The following is a 17,580-nucleotide window of genomic DNA, read 5'->3' as shown; positions in this document are numbered from 1 at the left end:
AGCCCAACTACATCATCCCAGACAAAGCATTCACTGCCGCTCACCAGATTCAGAAGGAAAAGGCGGTGGTGAAACTGCCGGGTGTGTTGCTCATGTCACCTGCGGGTGCTTGGAAAGACCCTGGCCAGTAGAAGTGGTACTGGACCCAGTGGATCCAGACTCCGGTCTTAGCCACATAATTAACAACAGGCATGATAAATTTAAAAAATGATCAAGACAAGGCATGCTGCTGAATTTCCTCGCGGTAAAACTGAGGTGGCCCTGTCTTCCCTTCAGGATAGGTAATGCACACTGGTTACTCTGAGGCGCACACGTACATAAAAAACCCCCAACCAAAGTGAAGCAGGGCCTCAGAAAGATGTACAGTCCATTCATCCTGGAAGATTATTTTCTCGTAGCTTCCACCCACTCAGCATGGTGCTTGCACCCTCGTTTTGGCTAGGTTAAACCCTAAAGTTGATGAGCCTGCTATAGTCCTGGCAGGGAGAACAAAGGCTTTGGAGTTAAAAACAAACCCCAACACATAAAAACAACTCATAGTAGAAAACTCATGCTTTTGAATGCAGAGGTCCCAGGTTCAATCCCTGCTGCTGACAACACACTCAGGTCCTGCCTTCCAAGTGGTGGCTCACACAGGGATCTGGATTAGGTTGACCTCTGCACCTTAGGTCCAGCTTTCCCACTCACATTTTCAACAAAAACTCTCGCTCTCTCTCTCAAAAAAAAGCATAAAATCTGCAGAAGCATCTGGCCCGCTCAGTCCTCTCGCCAGGTAAAGCATTGATTGCGAGTCTGCAACTGATCAGATTTTCCAAGTCATACTATAAAGATATCATTGAAGTTTAAATTCGATTGGTTTAAAACACGAAATGGAAAAGGATAACTTAAATACAAGACAAAACCCGCTCAGAGCGCTCGACACAGAACTTCTGCTGAACCGAAAATCCTAACGCTGAACACGTCCATGTGAGCAGCTTTTAATAAGCACCGGCTCTGCAGGCATTTCAAACTAGTGTGAGACGTTTAGGCCCTTTTTCTTCCTCATTTGGCAAATACTGTGCAAGCGTGCACACTTAAATATTGCCCATTAAGTAACATTTCTCGTGTCAGTTCTACTGCAAGGCAGGGCCTTTGTTCTTCGCTGGCCCCGGCACGTCTTTCACTTTCAACTTTTCCCCCCTCTCGCAAGGCTTCCTGCTCTTAAGGATGTCATACAAGCGTAAGGAGCACAAAGGGCTTGACAAATTACAGCCCTGTCCACAGCAGAAACATCTTCTAAAAGCTCCTCCTCGCTGCTAACATCTCCTCTGATGCCTGGGATAGCGGGCGCCGTGCAGCAGGCAGGTCACCAACACTTTTAACACCCCGGGAAACAAACCCGCTCTCGGCATTTTAAAGCGGCATCGAAAACTGCCAGCCGCCCCCCCTGCGCGGGAGGGCGAGCGGGGCTGAGGATGTCACCGAGACACGTCCAGCCCAGGCAGCAGCACAAACTTTGAGAAAACTTCCCTGATGTCAGAGCAGGGCCCGAGGGCCGGGAAGTGCCGCAACTTCCCCCGGCCCGAAGGGATTCAGGGCTCGTGTCCTCCGAGTGCTGCTTTCGGGCAGGCCCAAGGACACGCGGGAGATGACACCCGTGTGGAGGTCAGCGCGGGGCTGCCCTGGGCCTGCTGCACCCCGCGCAGCCCCTCCGGGATGGGGGGCCGCCTAGGGCGAGGTGTCCTCGGCCCCACCCTGCCACGCCGGGACCACGCGCTCTCCCGCCCCCGGCACTGCTGCGGGTGGGGCACAGCACAGCCCCACGCACCTGTCGTGGCACCCCACACACCCCAAGGGGGGGAGGGGGCACACACCCCAAAGGGGGGGGGAGGGGGCACACACCCCAAAGGGGGGGGGAGGGGGCACACACCCCAAAGGGGGGGGGAGGGGGCACACACCCCAAAGGGGGGGGGAGGGGGCAACTCCACACACCCCAAGAGGGGGGAGGGGGCACACACCCCAAAGGGGGGGGAGGGGGCAACTCCACACACCCCAAGAGGGGGGAGGGGGCATACACCCCAAAGGGGGGGGAGAGGGCAACTCCACACACCCCAACGGGGGGGGAGGGGGCAGCCCCACACACCCCAAGGGGGGGGGAGGGGGCACACACCCCAAGGGGGGGGGAGGGGGCAGCCCCACACACCCCAAGGGGGGGGGAGGGGGCAAACACCCCAAGGGGGGGGCTATAACCCCATAAGCGGGGGGCAGCCCCCCTGGACCAGTCCCCCGGTCACTATGTGGCAGGAAGCGCCCCCCCACCACAGGCCCGTGGCTCCCTATGTGGCAGCGGCCTGGAGCCCGGCTGCCCCCCCTCGCCCTCCCGCGCGCGCTCGCTCACCCCCGCTTGGAGCCGCGTCTCGGCCGCCGCCGCCGCCGCTACCCCCGGGGCGGGCCGCCCCCGCCGGCCGCCATTCCGCGACTCCCCTCCCGCCCGCCCGGCCCGGCGCGGCCCCGCCCCGCCTCCCCGGGCGCCGGCGCGCCGCCCCATTGGCTCCCCGCCTGCCTCTCCCCGCATGCCATTGGCTGCTGGGCGCCGCCTGTCAAAGCCGCCGTGCTGCGCCGCTTGCGTACGACGCTAGCGTAACACCGGGGCCGCACCCAAGCGGGCGACGCAAACAGAGTAAACAAGGGGGAACGTACCACCCGCGGGGAGGGGAGGGGAGGGGAAGCGAAGCATGGCTGCTTGGGGTGGGAACTCAAGGCTAGCACTTGACGGAAATAGTTATGTGTCTTCTTTGGATGCCATTGGGCTGCCTTGTTTTTCTTTTTTTTTAGGGAACGGTGGGCATTTCCAGGGCTGACCCACCCCTCATTTGGCATTGGTCTTGTCCTACCCGCACGGCTCGTGAACTCTGAGGAAGGGTCCACTTCGGAAAAAGAAAAGGGGGAGGGGGGATACTAGTAGAGGGAAGGGCCCAAATGGAAACGAGAGCGGGGGTGGGGCTGGGCCTTCCGGCAGGGGGCGGAGCAGAGGCGGGCGGTGCCTGTTTAACCCCTGCAGTGCCGCAGCCTGGCCTGCCTGCCACTTCCGGATTAAGAGGCACAACTAGCAGGGCAAGGAAATGGGCACAAGTCACATCAGCAGCACGAGCCAGAGGCCTCCATCTGCTCAGCCCACGAGGGATGGAGTGCCCTTGCAAATGCATTATAATTAATTCACTAAGTGCCACCCTACATTTGGGGTCCCCCCCCAAATCCCAATATATGCCCTTTGCAATGCTGCAGGGACGCGCGGCAGGCGAGAGCAGTGCAGGCGCTCCCCTTTGCACCAATGGCACACGCGTAGGAGCAAACTCCCCGATTCCCTCCCGGCCTTAGGGAAAGTTAGAGCAGCCTGGGGGTCGCTCTAAACTGTGCCAGCTGGAGCTGGATTAGGCACTAGCTAGAGCGCACCACAGCCCACCTACTTCCCCCTTGCGTTTCCACGTGCCACGGGAAGCTGGCTGCGCTGGGGACGTGGGACGGGAGCGGGGTGGGGTGGGGAAAGCAGCTCGTCCTCGCCCCACTTTGCGCACAGCACAAAGAGAACAGCCCAGGGACCCTCCTGGACTCCCCCGGCGCCCGCAGACGACACACCTGCCACACGAGCCACGTGCAAGGCCCGCGCAGCTCTCCGTCTCCCCTCCCGCAGCGCAGCACCTCGCGGGGCTGCCACAGCAAAGGCCAACAAAGGACGGCTCGGCAGCTGAACGCCGCAGCAACTGGGTCAGCGAGCATCTCCAGGGCTGAAGGTCACGCTCGTCTTAATCAGCACCTGCCAATCTGCCAGTGCTCCCTGACCGCATCCCATCTCCCCCCCCCCCTTCCCTGGGGCCTGCCTTTAGCTCACATCTTGAAATAATCAGGACTAATTACTTGGCGCCACCCCTCCAGGAGCTCCTCCCATCAGCACCAGGGATTCTCAAGCAGGGTGCCCTGAGATCCTCCCCGGGGTGCCACTGCCCGGTTAGCGATTCAGGAGAAAAACCCAGAGGTTTCAAATAGGAATCCGCAGCTGGGGTCTTTCCGAGTGCTTTGCCACAGGGAAAAAAAAAAATGCTCGTGTTATTTTTCTGTAGTCCAAAAAAACAGTGAAAGCGAAGAGCTGGCATTTTCCCAGGGGACCTTGAGTCTACGCCGGGACGAAGTTGAGAGCAACGGATCTACGCTCTCCCCGTGAGAAGCCCCTTGCCCGGTGCCCCGCACCTCTGCGGTGCTAACAAGCTCGCACCGCCGCAAGGCGTAGCCTCTGCCCCAACGGGAAGGTGCTGGAGGTTTTGGACTCCAGGTTTTCCTCGCTGCCAGTTCACTCGAAGAGGATTTGCTTCTCTCTCTAGGTGTCATAGCCTCAAGGGAGCCACCTAATCTGTGTCTGCTCTGCAACCTTTATCTCGGGGGGGGGGGGGGTGCTTGCACGCACACGTGTCTCAGTTTAGCCCTCCTGAATATGTGCTGTGCTGCAGTATCCCAGGCAGCCGCGCTGCCCCCTGACACTTATTTCTCTCCTGGAAAGGATCTCATCACCTGCCAATTGCCTTTCTGTATTTTCTGCCTGTAAATGATCCTCTGGCTGCGCTGCCCTGCAGACCGCCAAGGTGACTAGCTGAGCAGCTGGCGTGGGCGGGGGGGGGGGAGATGATGGAGGCTTTTCCATGACACGCTGCTTTCATGGTGAACTTCAGTCCTGAGCTTATGCTCCTTTTTTCTATCCTTCCCCAGCGCTGCAATCTCATTACGTTAAGCCCGTGGGTTGTGCCTGTCAAAATCTTAGTGCCGACCACCGAAGGGGGCCAGCAGACCGAACGAGGCCTTCTGGAAATAAGATGCTTGATCTCGGGGAGCTAAGTAAGATCAAGCCACTGCCCATCTGGACTCGGGAGGGCTCACTGGGCCATCGCACTGCAACTCTGCGTGGAGCTGACCATGTGCTCGGAGCTGCACAGGGTGATCTCTTCACGGCACTGCAGCATAACGGCAGCGTGTGTCGATAGGCAACTGCTTCGGTGCTAACAACCGCGTGGGTATTGCAGCACATCCGAGTACATCCCCGCTGCCCACATAACACGGGGGGTCTCTAGGAACGGGGGGCCTAAAAGCCTCCTTGCTCATCTGTAGCCCAGCACGTACCCAGGATTTCGGACAGGTTTGTCCAGCCTGCGTTGGAGCCTGTGCCGCTGCATTGCTAATCCCCGGGCAGGCTCGGTACGTGCTGCCGTCTCACCTGGGACTGCACGGTTGCCCTGCCTGAGGAGGGGTGCACGGAGCAGCGCACCCTCCGACCGAGAGGCACCCGCAGATTGCGACTGGCTTTGGGAAACGGAGGCAACGGGCAGGGATTTGCACCTGGCCTCGACATTAGAGCAACGCCTCCGGGGCCGAGCACTTGTTCACGTGCAGGCCTCCGAACCGGACCAAAGCTGAAGGGATGCGGGGACCGAAGAGCATCAAGTAAAGCCAGCCCGTCGAGCTGATTGATCTGCTTTGTGAAGACAGAGCGGTGGTGCAGTGCTGTGTGTTGGGGGCGGACGTGAAATCCTGCCTGTGAGCTTCAGCGGTCCCTTGGTTTTCCCAGCCAGCTGCTCACTTGTGCTGCGTGGAGGAGAGCTCTGCTTACATTTCTCATTCTGATAAGCTGCAAGGGAGGTTTGCGACGCGCTGGCTCGTCACGCCGTCAGCACTTTATGGACACGAAAACGGGCCTGTTCTTCAAAAGGGGCTCAACTCAGCGACCGAAGCCCCCAGGACCCCGAAATGACCTGTTTTGTAGGGAGGCCACGTAGCCTCGTGGTGACAGAGCAGGGCTGGGAGCTGGGAGCAGCGAGGTTTGATCCAGGCGCCGAGCTGCGACAGCGACTGGCATCACGTCAGTCCTAACCACAAACCCCTTTATCTCTCCGAGTCGCCGTTTCTCTCTCCGCAAGACGGAGACAGCTGCGCTTTTCTGTTTTGCAGAGCGCTCCGGTTTGTCATCCTCGAGATCTTCTGCCGGAGCCTGATCAGCATGGCACCCCAAGCCCAGCGGCCAGGCCAAGGGCCAAGGAGCACGCATCTTGCACCCCAGTCTCCCCCTTCGATTGATGCTTGCACGGGGCGCAGCGAGGGGCCGCGATAAACCTCGGGGGGGCTGGAGACCTGGGCTGGCAGCGGTCACGATGGCAAAGTGACAACGCCAGCACTGCCCAGGGGTCAGCGGGATCCCGGTTCCCCGTGGGCACGGAGGTGCCCTCGCCCCCAGCCTGGCTCGCTGCTTTGCCCGTGCCGCCGGGCGCCCAGGCCGGCGCTGGCGCTGGTGGAGGGCACTTGCGGGAACGCAGCGGTGCTGCTGACATTTACTAATCAGCGCTAACCTTAGATCCACACACACGCCGTCTCGCTCACTGTCTTGTCTCCATGGAGACACTGCAACCTTTGCTCACTAGTTAACGGTATCTCAGAAAAAACGAAACTCCGACGCCACCCTTCCTCCCGGCTCCCGCCCCCGTGGGAAGGGGGAACTTGCCCAGAGGAGACAAAACCTGGCTGTCGCCTCCGAGATATTTTGCATCTGCAGCCAGGGACAAGGGTGAGGCGGTGCTAAGAGGCAGGCAGGATTTGGCCCCCCGCCACCGAGTGCAAGAAGCGGGCTGGCACGGCCAGTTTGGGTGGCACTGATGCAGTGGGCAATAAAGACATGGTCTTATTTTGCATGGTCCACCCCAGAAACCAACTCAGGGAGTTTTTATTGCAGCAGCCGAAAGGGTCTCTGTGTCCGCGGTGTGCGATGGGATCCTTGCCAGGCTTCTGCACTGCTGGGCAGAGCGCAATTTGTGCGGTTCATGGCTCTCGCTGGCGCATTTCATTCCTTCCTGCAGCTGACGCGCATCCTCCCGCCCCCAGTGGCACCTGGGCTTACTTATTTAGCAGCAGGTTACTGGGGTCGGTGCTGGCAAAATCACGGCAGAGCATCTCGAGAGGCTCTCGCAACCCGGACGCCCGGGCTCTGCCAGCTTATACCGAAAAATAAAAATCCTCTTGCACTTTATGTCTCCGCCGGTGACCTCGGAGCCCTGCTACTGCACGAGCAATGTCAGCCCATCGAGCAGCATCTCCGCCGTACACAACTTGCTGGGGAGGAAGGGAAAAAAAGCAGCGAATTCCAGCCGCAGGGGGGTCTAGGAGCATGCTCGGTGCGCCCGTGTCCTGCTCTCATCTATTCTGTTTTCAAATTAACATGGGAAAGATGCCCATTACCTGCTACCAGATAATGACTATGATTAGGCGGATCTCTGCTGCCAGCCGAGATCTGAAGGATTTTGTGCGCTCCAGCAGAGAGAGCAGCCACAAAAACAAGAGCAATAAAGTGTAAATAAAAAAAAATAAATAAATAAAAAAAAGAAGAGCCCCTCAAGGAACTAGGCCTCGCCCCAGGGAAGCGCGCAAGTCGAATTGGCTTTAAATGCCATTCTGTAGCATGGTTGCGCGCTAGCGGTTTGAACCTAGGCATGTAGATGAAAGCAAACTGGACCTGACCTGACCCAAAATTGGAACTGGAATTTTTCTTTGGTTGCTCAAAAAAAGTGTAGGGGTTTTTCCGCCCCCCCTACTTTTGCCATGAGATTGGAAATGCTGCACTGCTTTGTGGTGGCGGGAAGCAGACCTGCCGGCACTGCAGGAGAGCAGCGGGCCCCGTCGAGCTCCCACCCAGCCGGCAGGAGATGCTCTCACGATGCAGCCGGCTCTCCAGAGAGCCCCTGCCTGCTTTCATGGAGGGTCTTGGGGGGCTGGCGGGACTCTGAAACCCCCTGTCATTCGGTTGAGATGTTCGCTGGGGTTTGGAGAGGAGTCTCTGGGAGCAGGGAGACCAAACTCCCCCATCAAACGTGAGCAGGCTCTTATTGGGTCACTCCCTTTGGCTTGGTTGAAAATCCCAGCTGCCCTAATTGCATCAGGCCAGGCTGCTGCTGGTTCCTGCAACCTTTGCAGGATTTCCCACTTCAGCCACCCTAATGATCCCGGTTAGAAGGGCTCCCAAGCAGCAGGGCGCAGGGAAGGACTGCATCGTGCTTACTCCCCAGAGCCGTTTTGGCCCTCGCTGGCTGGAGGGGTGGGGGGGACCGATGCAAGCTGCGGGCAGAAGCATTGCTGCGTCTCCTCCCAGGAGGCATCAGCAGGGCTTATTATCCGAGCTCCTGGAGCTCAACAGCAAGGCACTGGCATTGATTAGGGAGACTGCGAGCAGGGCGCTCGTCATCTGCACCCCAGGGCAGCGCAGCGGGGATACGGGCACATGGTACGTGGGGCTCCAGCATGTCTCGGCACCGTGGAGCTGGTTTCGGTCCAGTTCAGGCATCCCCCTGAATCCGACATCCGCCCACCGTCCGAGTTGCGGGCCTCGGAGAGCTCCGCGGGTTCCTCGGGAACCCGCTGCCTGCGTCACCCACGCGTGGGGAGCAAGGGTGCTCGCTCCAGGATGTGCTGGGACCTACAAACCAGGGCCAGGTGCAAACAAGGCCCGCTCCACAGTCCACCCCCTCTTAGTACATCCAGCTGGTGTTGACCCAGCCCAGCGTGTAGGAGCTGCTGGCGTTGAGGAGCTCCCAGTGCAGGAACCGCTGCGGCTTCTGCAGGTCCTTGTAGCTGTGGAAGAGCCGGAAGCCCCTGGCCTCCAGCGCCTTCAGCAAGCTGTACCAATGCCGGACCACCGCGGCGCTGCTCCCGCTCACCTCGAACCCGGGCCAGTGGAGGTGTAGGGTGAGGATCAGCTGGTGCACGGCGGCCACGGTGCCGTCCAGGAGGATGCTCTCCAGGATCTTCCACTCTGCGCTGGCCAAGTCGGCTTCCAGCACGTCGATCTGCCCCAGGGAGAGAGAGGAAAGCAAACTCAGCTGCTCTCATCAGCACCCGGGTGGGAGGAAGGGAGGCAGGGCATTGCCAGCAGGCATGGGCCCCCTGCTCGGATCATGCACAGCGTCTAAGGGACAAGGATTTAGCAGGTCTGGAAAAAGGAGGCAGGGCTGCAGCAGCTGTGTTTGCTAGCAACATCCTGTGCATTTGGCCAGGCATTATATCCTGCCACGGCCAGGCATAGATGCCCCTTTCCTCCTCCATTCACCAGCTCACGTGGCCACGATTCAGAGCACATCCTTCCCTGCGCCTGTCCTAGAGTGGCGTTGTCTAAGAAGCCGGTTCTCAAAGCCCATTCGAGTACACCAGAGTTGGGTCAGTGGCCTTTGGACAATCCCAGCCCAGCTTTCTAGGTCCCGTTACCTGCATGCTGCCCTGCCGGGTTGGGTGACCGCTGCACACCTGATTGTGGGTTGACGGAAACTACAGCGAAGGCAAGCATGAAACAGCCGTGCGAGAGGCAGAGGGGGCTGCATGTTAGGAGTGTTGCATGTTTGAATAGGCTCTGCCCATGCTAAAAAATGCACAGCTTAAAGAAGTGCCTGGGCTGTGCTACAAGAGGCAGAAGGCTTCATCACTCGGAGGCTGAAGGACGTTTCTCCAGTGCAATGCCAGCAGAGTCTATTAGAGATCTGGAGAGCATGGCAGAGCTGGGACTCTTTAAGGACCGAGGGGGGATTTGACAGCCGTCTTCCAATGCAAGAAGGGTCATTAGAGAGGACGGTGATCAATCGTGCTTTGCATCCCAGAAGCCCAGAGCCTAATCAATCGGGGAGCTGTCGGGCAGATACTCGAAACGACTGTCTAACTCGGAGGGGCCTAGCCTGGGAACGGTTTACCCAGCTGAGCTGGGGAGTCTGTCGCTGGAAGTCTTTAGGGGCAGGTTAGACAAACATTTGCTGGAGCTGGTTCAGACAGGGCTGATCCTGCCTTGAGCAGGGAGGGGGCTGGACTAGGCGACCTCTCCAGCCCTGTTTTCCCCCGTTTCTGTGCAACACAAACTCCAAGGACTGCACTTTGAGCCACAGCAGATTAGCAGAGACCTCTCTCAGATCCTCTCTCTCTCACCTCTACTACACGGACGTGGTCACGAGGGGAAGAAAGACGCGGCTACATGCCGTTACCTTCTCATGGCCCAGGCTTTCCATGATCCGGCTCAGCCTCTTGGACGCGCTCCTCTGCCTCCGCGACGAAGCGGACGGGGGTTGCTCGTGCCAGTCCAGCCACACGCGGTGATGCTGGACACGTCCCTCCTGCCAGCGCTCCTCGGCGCGCCGGTCGGGGGTCCAGCCAAAGCTGTGCACTTGACACCCCATTTCATTCATCCGCCGGGCAAACTCGGAGCTCCTTTTGACCACGCTGCCGGCAGACAGAAAGGGAGAGAAATGTTAGCAGGGCAGGCCAGCGCTCCGCCGAGCACAGCGGCTTGTCTCCGACACCGGCTAGCCGTAGGTGCTTTGGAGAGACATCCATGTCCGGGGCACGTGCCGCACGCTCCCTAGCACCAGCCAGAGCGTTTCCAGCATAGCATGACCTGAGGACCGTTGCTTGCAAGACGGCGTGCTATGGGTGAGGTTATGCAAGCAAAGCAGAGACGGGCAGGCTTGGCTCGCACTCTGCAGCGGAGGTGCTGAGCAGGTGCCTTTGATCTTCAGTCGCGGCTTCTCCGTGCCCAGCCTGCGCCCGGGAGAAGCCAGCCCGAAGCGCCCAGGGACACCGGAGCTGAAGGAGCTTCTGCACCCAGGCCACTGCCCCAGCCAAGTCGGCACGGCCAGGCCTCCTTTATCCCATGAGACGCTCCCTATCCTTCTAGAGGGACGGAGCTCCCCCACGCCAGATGCAGACCCCAGACTCGGAGAGAAAGGCAAGGCGGGAACCCCAGAGCCCTGGAGGCTCTTGCCAAGGGCAGGGACGGGGAGCCTCCTGCTAGGGGCAAAACAGCTCCATTGCAAAAGCCCCGGTGACAAAGTCTCCCGGGTCCACGGCAGCCCCGGGGGCAGCTGCCTGGCTGCCAAAGGATGCCCGAGCAGCCCCCAGCCCCTCTGCCGTTCCAGCCCAGCGAGCCAGCAAAGCCTGCCCGGAGGCACGTTCAGAGGGGCCGGGAGGTGGTGATAACACTGACTGAGGCTGCCAGAAAGCACCGAGCCTGGAGCAGATCCGCGGCTGCCTCCGCGGAGCAGAGCCGCAGGCGGGGAAGGGGTGGGTCGCAGGCCTGGCCATGGGCTGCCGCGAGAGGAAGCCTCCCCCAGCCCCGTTTTCCTCCCTTCGCAGGAGCGCCCTCACCTGAAGGTGTATGCCAGGCACCTCTGCTGCTGTGGCTTCGGGGCCAGGCTGGGCAGGTGATCCAGGCACACGCGCCAGGGCCCCCGGGTGCTGTCCGCGAAGGCCTTGGGCCCCGCTTGGCTCAGAGCCCTGGAGCAAGGCAGCTGCAGGGGAGGAAGGGCAAAAGCCAGCCCTTGAGGCAGGATCTGGTCCAGCCCAGCACAACGGAGGGCTTGAAGGCTTCTAGCATCCCAGCCCGAGCCGGGCAGCGGTCTCTCCATGTCCATGCCGCCCCCCGCCAGGAGAGAGCATCTCAGCTCTAGGCTCCCCCAGGCCCCCTCCCAGATGTTTCCTTCCAGCCCTGCCTGGCCTCACCGGCCCCCGGGACCCAGCCGTAATTGCTGCCCTGCCTCCCCCCGGCCCTCCCGCAGCTGCAGCAGGAAGCTCTGGGCTGCTTCCAGAGCGCTGCAGATGGCAGGGATAAGGCAGGGCCAGAGACCTTCCCATGCCCTCCTCACCCCGGCGGGGCTGCGGCTGTGGCAGGAGCCCGGGGGCTAGGTGGCACTGCCCCCCTCCAAGCCCTGGCTATTCCCTCGTCCCTCCCCCTCTGCCAAGCATCGCGGGGACCACGCAGGGGATACAGGGCGCTGCAGGAAGCCAGCACGGTCCAACGGGGATGGGAGCAGAGCGGTTTGGAGGCGGGCGGGGGGCGCTTTCAGAGAGCCCCAGTGCCTGCCACCTCGTGGCAGCTGGTTTGGAGAGGGGCCACGGTGCCACGCGCCCTACCTGTGGGGTGCTGATGTAGGCAAGGAACCGCTCGGCCTCTCTCTGCAGGGACTCGCTGCCATCGGCCCAGGGCTGCGGGACCACGTCCTGACGGGTTTGCTGAGGTCGGAGAGAAAACAGCTGCAAAACAGGAGACCGGGCTCCCGGGAGCTCATGAGGCTGCTAGCTCCTTACCGGACCCTGACAAGGCCCCGAAGGGCTGGGGACCCCAGACCCAGCACCAGCAGCTTGCTGCCAAGACCTCTCCGCGGGTCAGCACTTGGATGGGGACCGTGCCGCAGGGAGATGGGAAGGGGACCGGTCTTGCCTGGCAGTCAGGGCTGGTCTCCAGGCCTGGCAGGGAGCACACTGTCCTCCCAGCCAGGGCTGAGCGAGCCCCTTCTCTGCGGGGCGAGTGCACTCGGAAAAGCCCCCATGGATTGACCAGCCACGTGGGCACCATCACTCGCAGATGCACTCTTCTCCCACCCCTTTCTCCAGCACCAGGGAAAGAGGAGGAGGAGGTATTGCAACCTCTGCAAGGCCCCGTCTGCAAGCCCCTGCCATCAGGGCTCCCCGGAGCTGGAGCTGGGGCAGGCACCGCCGCTCCAGGGCTGGGAGCGAGGGGCAGCGACTTGCCCGAGGTCCCTTGGGCAGTCAGTGGCAGAGTCCAGAACCAGCCCACGAGAAGGAAACCCACTCCCCGTGATTCCCAGCCTGGCTGGAGATGATGCCATGCAGGAAACAAAGGCCTGCTTGCCCAGGTCGGAGGCACTGCAGCGTGCGGCGAAAGCCTGCGACAGCGGCAGGGCTGGGGGCGGCCGCCCGGCCTTATCAGTATGATCAGCAGAGCGCCTGGAAGCAGCCCAGAGCCTCCCGCCGCCAGCCCAAAACGCTCCTCCGGATGGGCAGGTCATTAATTACGGCCAGAGCAGGCCTCGAGCGCCAGGAGACAAACAGCTCCTCCGCCCTCGCGTCCGCACAGGCTCCGTGCGGCCTCCTCTCCCCCAACCCCAGACCCTCCTCCAGCAGCAGGGCCAGACCCCGAAGGCAGGAGGCTGCCGGGCAGGGTCTTCTGCAAACCCCCCCCGAGAACTGCCTCACCCCCCCTCGGCCAGCAGTAAAGGTGCTTCGACGCCTCCCCTCGCTGCAGACCCATTGCTCAGATGAGGAACTGAGGCTGTGGGATGCTCCCAAGCAAGGAGCAGCTGCTGCAAGCCTAGCACGCTAACCAGTGGGCCACCCTTCCCTCTGGCCACATACATACCCTGCAAGACAGCAAGGGCACCTCTGCCCCAGGGCAAGCAGAAACCCCCTTCGCACCCTGCTGACCAGGCTGGGCTCCCCTCCAATGCCCAGCAAACTTTGGGGGAGCGGAGGGCTGGGCCCGAATCATTGACCCCGGCACCCCGGGCACGGCCAGCTCTTGCTCCACGGGCCCCGTGAGCAGGACAGGACCAGGGTGCCCCGGGGCTGGGCGGGGGCGTGCTGTGATTCACCTGGCTCATCCTCAGCAGACAAAGGGCCCAGGCAGCAGCTGCAGTGGCGATCAAAGTGCCGGAGGTGCACGGGCGGGCAAGTTTGGCCCGGCCCGGCCCGGCCCGGCACGGCTGGCAAGAGCCGCACCAACACGCCCGCTGGAGCCCTGCCCTGCCCTGGCAGCCGGGAGGTGGACGGAGCGCGGCTGCCTGCTGGAGCCGGCCCCGGCTGCCAAGAGGGCCGGGTGGGGGGAAGCTAATCTCTGCTCCGATTAGGCAGGATTCCCAGCCACCGAGGTTTCTTCGCTGTGCTCCCCCCTCCGCGATAACAAATAATAATATAATCCCCTTAATCCCTTCCCCGAGGAGCCTGCATTCCTCACCGAGACAGGAAGCGCGGCGCTTCTGCCGCTGCTGATAAACTCGTGCTGTTTGGACCCATGGAAAATGAATGCCTTGGGTTGCATTTTGCTCCCCCAGCTGCGGTTCCCCTCTCCGAGAGCCGGCTCCTGCTCCCCTGCAAGCTCGCCAAGGGGCCGCCTCGGCCTGGCACCCGGCTTTGCCCAGGATGCTCGCGGTCGGATGCACCCGTGCCACGCCTGGACCCCGTGGGCACCCCCGCCCCACGCGGATGACACAGGCTCTTCGCTGGCAGCGGCGGGACGCGTGCTGCCCCCGCTACCTCTCCCCCAGCCCCTTCTCCGGAGGAGCAGCCTATTAATTCAACCAAAACCCTCACGTAGAGCAGAGCTGTTCCCTTGCCCAGCACAGACGGCAGGGACCCAGAGACTGCTCACGCTGCTGCAGGGCTTGTCACAAAAAAACAACATGCCCCCTACGGCTCTCGGCTCAGCCCTTTATAGGAAACACCTGTTTCCCTCCCCCCATCCCCACCCCAGCTGGGTCTCATCATAATCGAGCAAGGCTGGCTCCTAAAGGGGCTTCACCTGGGTTTCAGCCCCAGACTTATTGCTCTCCATGCAGGAAAGCTGTGGGCTTTTGGCTGGGCGAGCTGGGGCTGGGGTCTGCTGCCTGCCCCCCTCGCCAGCATGGTGCTCCATCCAGGGTCTTGCCCCCGCCGCCCCGTGAGCAGAGGTGAATTTGCAAGGCCACCGCCCCGAGAGCCGTGCGTGGTGCCCCGGGGGGTCTGGCCCCTTGTGCGGGCTGGCCTGGCATCACGGCACCGGCTGCCCTGGTCCCGTGGGCCAGGCGGCCTGGTAGGAGGGGAGCTGGGGTGCCAGCCCCCAGCAGCCGGACCAGCAGGATGGGAAAACCCGGTGCCAACACCTCTTCTCTCATCCCTGGACCCGCTGCACAGCCCTGGCCCCCTCGCCGGATCCCGCCGCCTCCCTGCTCGAGGCCTGGATTTCGGATGAAGCCCCTGGGCACGGGTTCAACACAGTCGCTCTGAATGACCCTTGTCCAACAGCCCGTGCTATTCCTCCTCGGCCCTTCCTGGCCCCGGCACTGCTGATCTCAGCTCCTCCGGCTCCAACACAGCTTTTACAATTACTGGAGAGTGGAGACCTTTGCAGGCGCTCTGCCCCCAGCTGCGCCGGCTCGCAGCTTCCCTCCCCCACGCGGCAAACCCGCGGCACCCAGGGCCACGTTTCCACCGCTCAGCGTGGGATGAGCCGCCCCGGCCCCGGCCCCATGGGCGACAGGCATGGGTGCCTTTCGCCCTTTGTCCGCGCGGCCCCGGGCAGCTGCAAGGCACCGGCGGTGCCGGCTTCCCACAAAATCCAAGAGCCGGCGCCAGAGCTGGGGCTCAGCCGGCCCCAGGAGCAGTAAAGGACCCCAGTCTTTCCCCTCGAGGTCCCCGGTTCAAATCCAGCGGGAGGTGCCTGCGGCTCGGCAGCGCTGCCTGCTGCTTTGCTGGCATGCGATGAGTTTGCCAGGTCTCAGCTGGGAGGCCCAATTCTGCCACAACCCACCTCTGCCCCCAGCCAGGCCAAGCGCCGCTGGGTCCCGGGGATGTTTGCTCAGCCTCGCCCCCCCCTCGCCCCCCAGCCGATGGGGTCACTGCATCGCCCCACCTCTCCAGATCCCCCTCCCGGCCCCTGAGTCATTTCCTCCTCTCCCTTTGCCTCCTTTCCAAGCCGGCCGGCCGGCAAGATTTAAAGACAAACACTGGGAAATGCTTCCCGCAGCCCGTGGGAAGGGTACCCCCTCCCCGCCAGAGGCAGCTTTAAGGCCAGGCCTCGGGGCTGGATGGTGCTGAGGCAGCAAGCAGGGGCCTGGGCATCGGGAGAGTCCACGTCTAGGCCCAGCTTTGCTGCCGGCCTGCCGCGAGATGCGGTGCCTCGGTTTCCCCATCGGAGCGGAGCAAAACAAACCAGCCACGGGGCACGGGCACCGCCGCCCTCTGCTACACGAGTACAACCGCTGGCCTGTGCCAGAGACCCCATGCTGCTCTCTGCTCGCAGAGAGTCTCCTCTAGCTCGAATCACGGGACCGCAGGAGCAGGACGAGATTCACTGCATCCTCCGCTGCTCTGCCCGAGCGCCCTGGCGCGGATCGTGGGGCCGGGGCCGAAACGGGAGCTCGGGCTGCGTTTGCATGCGCAGGCGTGTGCGTGCGGCTCCTTCCCCGGCACCGAAGGCAGACCCCGCACGCGGCCTTAATCTCCCTTGTTTGGTTTAATGGTCATCCCCAATAAAAGCTCTCGCCTGGCAGCGGGTCCAGCGCGGGGCTGTGGGGCGAGGCCGTCAGATCGGCAGCGGGAACCTATCCGTCCCCTTTCTGCGGCTGTTGGTTCGGTACCAGTCTGAACCCGCGGATAGCTCGCCAGAAGCTCCCTGCCGGCACGGGCACAGCCCGTGGTTTTACATGTCTGGATGACGCAGACAAGAGCAGGCAGATGGAGTCAGTGCACAGCCACGGAAAAAGCTTCCCCCCCATGCAACGCCATCCCTGCTCCTTCCTCCATTCTGCTACAAATGGCCAAGCGTGCACACGCATGCGAGTGTGAGCGCGTGTGTCTCCTGGGCCCTTCAGAGCAGGGGCCTCTGGGAGGGACTGCATGGGTCTCCTTCATGGAGAGCGGTGTGTGTGTGCACATGTGAGAGGGAGATGGAGCTGTGTCTGGGGGCTGGGACCGTATCCATGTACCAGGGTTTCTCGAACAAGGGGCTGTGACATTGTGGATGAGTGTGACGGCGCGAGGGTGCGTGTGCGCGGCTGTGCCACCCTCGTCCCCGCTCTGTGTCACCTGTGGGAACTCTTTCCGAGCCTGGCGAGGTTTTCCTCCGCTCTTCTCAGCCTCCCGGAGCCGCCTGCCCGGCGGGGACGCCTTGCAAAGCAGAGGGGCAGGAGGAGGAGAGGCAAATTCCTCCTGTGCTCCCCAGGGACTAGAAAAGTTTTAACCGTGGAAAACCTGCGGCCCCGACGCTTCCCCACCGCCAACCTGAGCAGCCTCCCGGGTCCCCGTAGCCCACGAGACGGCAGAAAGGACAGCCCTTCCCTTCCCCACCAAGCCTCCTGGCCCCCAGCTAGGATCTCAGCACCTGGGCAGGGAGGGGGGCCAGCAGCCCTTCTGCAGAAGAGCCTGGGGGCAAGCCACCCAGGAGCAAGGGGAAGGGGCAGCATGCCAGGTGGGGGGCTCCGGGCTTACGGGCCGTGCAGGGCTCTCGTTCTCGTCCTGGTAGCGCGGCGGGCAGGCAGGTGGGGCCGGCTTGGGGCCGGGATCGGGGCCAGGATCCGGCTCGGGGCCCCCGCGGACGGTGCGCACGGTGAAGGGCCCCGGGGTGCGGGCGCGGCCGCGCAGCAAGACCCGCGCCAGGCTCAGCACCGCACAGCACAGCACCAGCCCGCGCAGCGCCACGCGCCCCATGCCAGCTGCATGCACCGCCCCGCCCTGCCCTGCCCTGCCCATGGGCAGCACGGGGGGGCTGCGAGGGAGAACTTCCCCTCTAGCAAAACACTGCGAGAGAGGGAGAGAGGTGCTGCAAGCTCCATCCGGGGAGGATGGATTTGGGGCTGGTCCTGTTTGGAGCAGGGGCAGGTGAGATCCTGAGATCCCAGCCTCGGAGGCACGCGGCGTTCATGCCCCCCGGCACTTGTTTTGAGCCCATGACCAGCACTCCCATCCCTGGTTTTTTCACGAGTCGTCCCACGAAATCCGCTGGCCCCTTTCCCTGCCCGAGGGAGGCCAATAAGACACTTCGGTGGGCTA

At 62.2% G+C, this 17,580-nt stretch overlaps 2 protein-coding genes across 3 annotated transcripts in view; both read right to left on the bottom strand.

The window, feature by feature from the left end:
• The window catches only part of WASF2 (WASP family member 2), a 35,451-nt gene extending 32,980 nt beyond the window's left edge, over window positions 1–2,471 (bottom strand). The window contains exon 1 of the mRNA XM_059729490.1: window positions 2,378–2,471. The gene's annotated coding sequence lies outside the window, so the exon portion shown is untranslated. The remainder of the gene's footprint in view (window positions 1–2,377) is intronic.
• Window positions 2,472–7,243: 4,772 nt separating this feature from the next.
• On the bottom strand, window positions 7,244–17,253 carry LOC102573813 (probable methyltransferase-like protein 24). 2 transcript variants are annotated; one of them, XM_014601576.2, is made up of 5 exons: window positions 17,020–17,253; window positions 11,950–12,048; window positions 11,185–11,327; window positions 10,026–10,260; window positions 7,244–8,849 (listed from the first exon to the last, which is right to left on the bottom strand). In XM_014601576.2, the coding sequence occupies exons 1-5, from the start codon at window positions 17,236–17,238 to the stop codon at window positions 8,532–8,534; spliced, it is 1,014 nt and encodes a 337-aa protein (XP_014457062.2). In that variant the 5' UTR covers window positions 17,239–17,253; the 3' UTR covers window positions 7,244–8,531. The 2 variants fall into 2 exon arrangements, with proteins under 2 accessions (XP_014457062.2, XP_059585474.1); XM_059729491.1 differs by lacking the exon at window positions 17,020–17,253 and adding an exon at window positions 13,790–14,645.
• Window positions 17,254–17,580: the final 327 nt, after the last annotated feature.

This window comes from Alligator mississippiensis, chromosome 6 (genome assembly GCF_030867095.1).
Source record: "Alligator mississippiensis isolate rAllMis1 chromosome 6, rAllMis1, whole genome shotgun sequence".
Lineage (NCBI taxonomy): Eukaryota > Metazoa > Chordata > Crocodylia > Alligatoridae > Alligator > Alligator mississippiensis.
Note: the sequence above shows the minus strand (reverse complement) of the source record. Positions and strands in the feature narration are given on the sequence as shown.

Excerpts from the sequence above, each read along its gene's own strand:
- LOC102573813 (XM_014601576.2), bottom strand. The coding sequence starts at position 17,238 with ATGGGGCGCGTGGCGCTGCGCGGGCTGGTGCTGTGCTGTGCGGTGCTG. Across the intron at positions 12,049-17,019 it reads ACGAGAGCCCTGCACGGCCC|CAAACCCGTCAGGACGTGGT; the intron begins GTAAGCCCGGAG and ends CTCCGACCTCAG. Across the intron at positions 10,261-11,184 it reads TGCCTGGCATACACCTTCAG|CGTGGTCAAAAGGAGCTCCG; the intron begins GTGAGGGCGCTC and ends GTCTGCCGGCAG.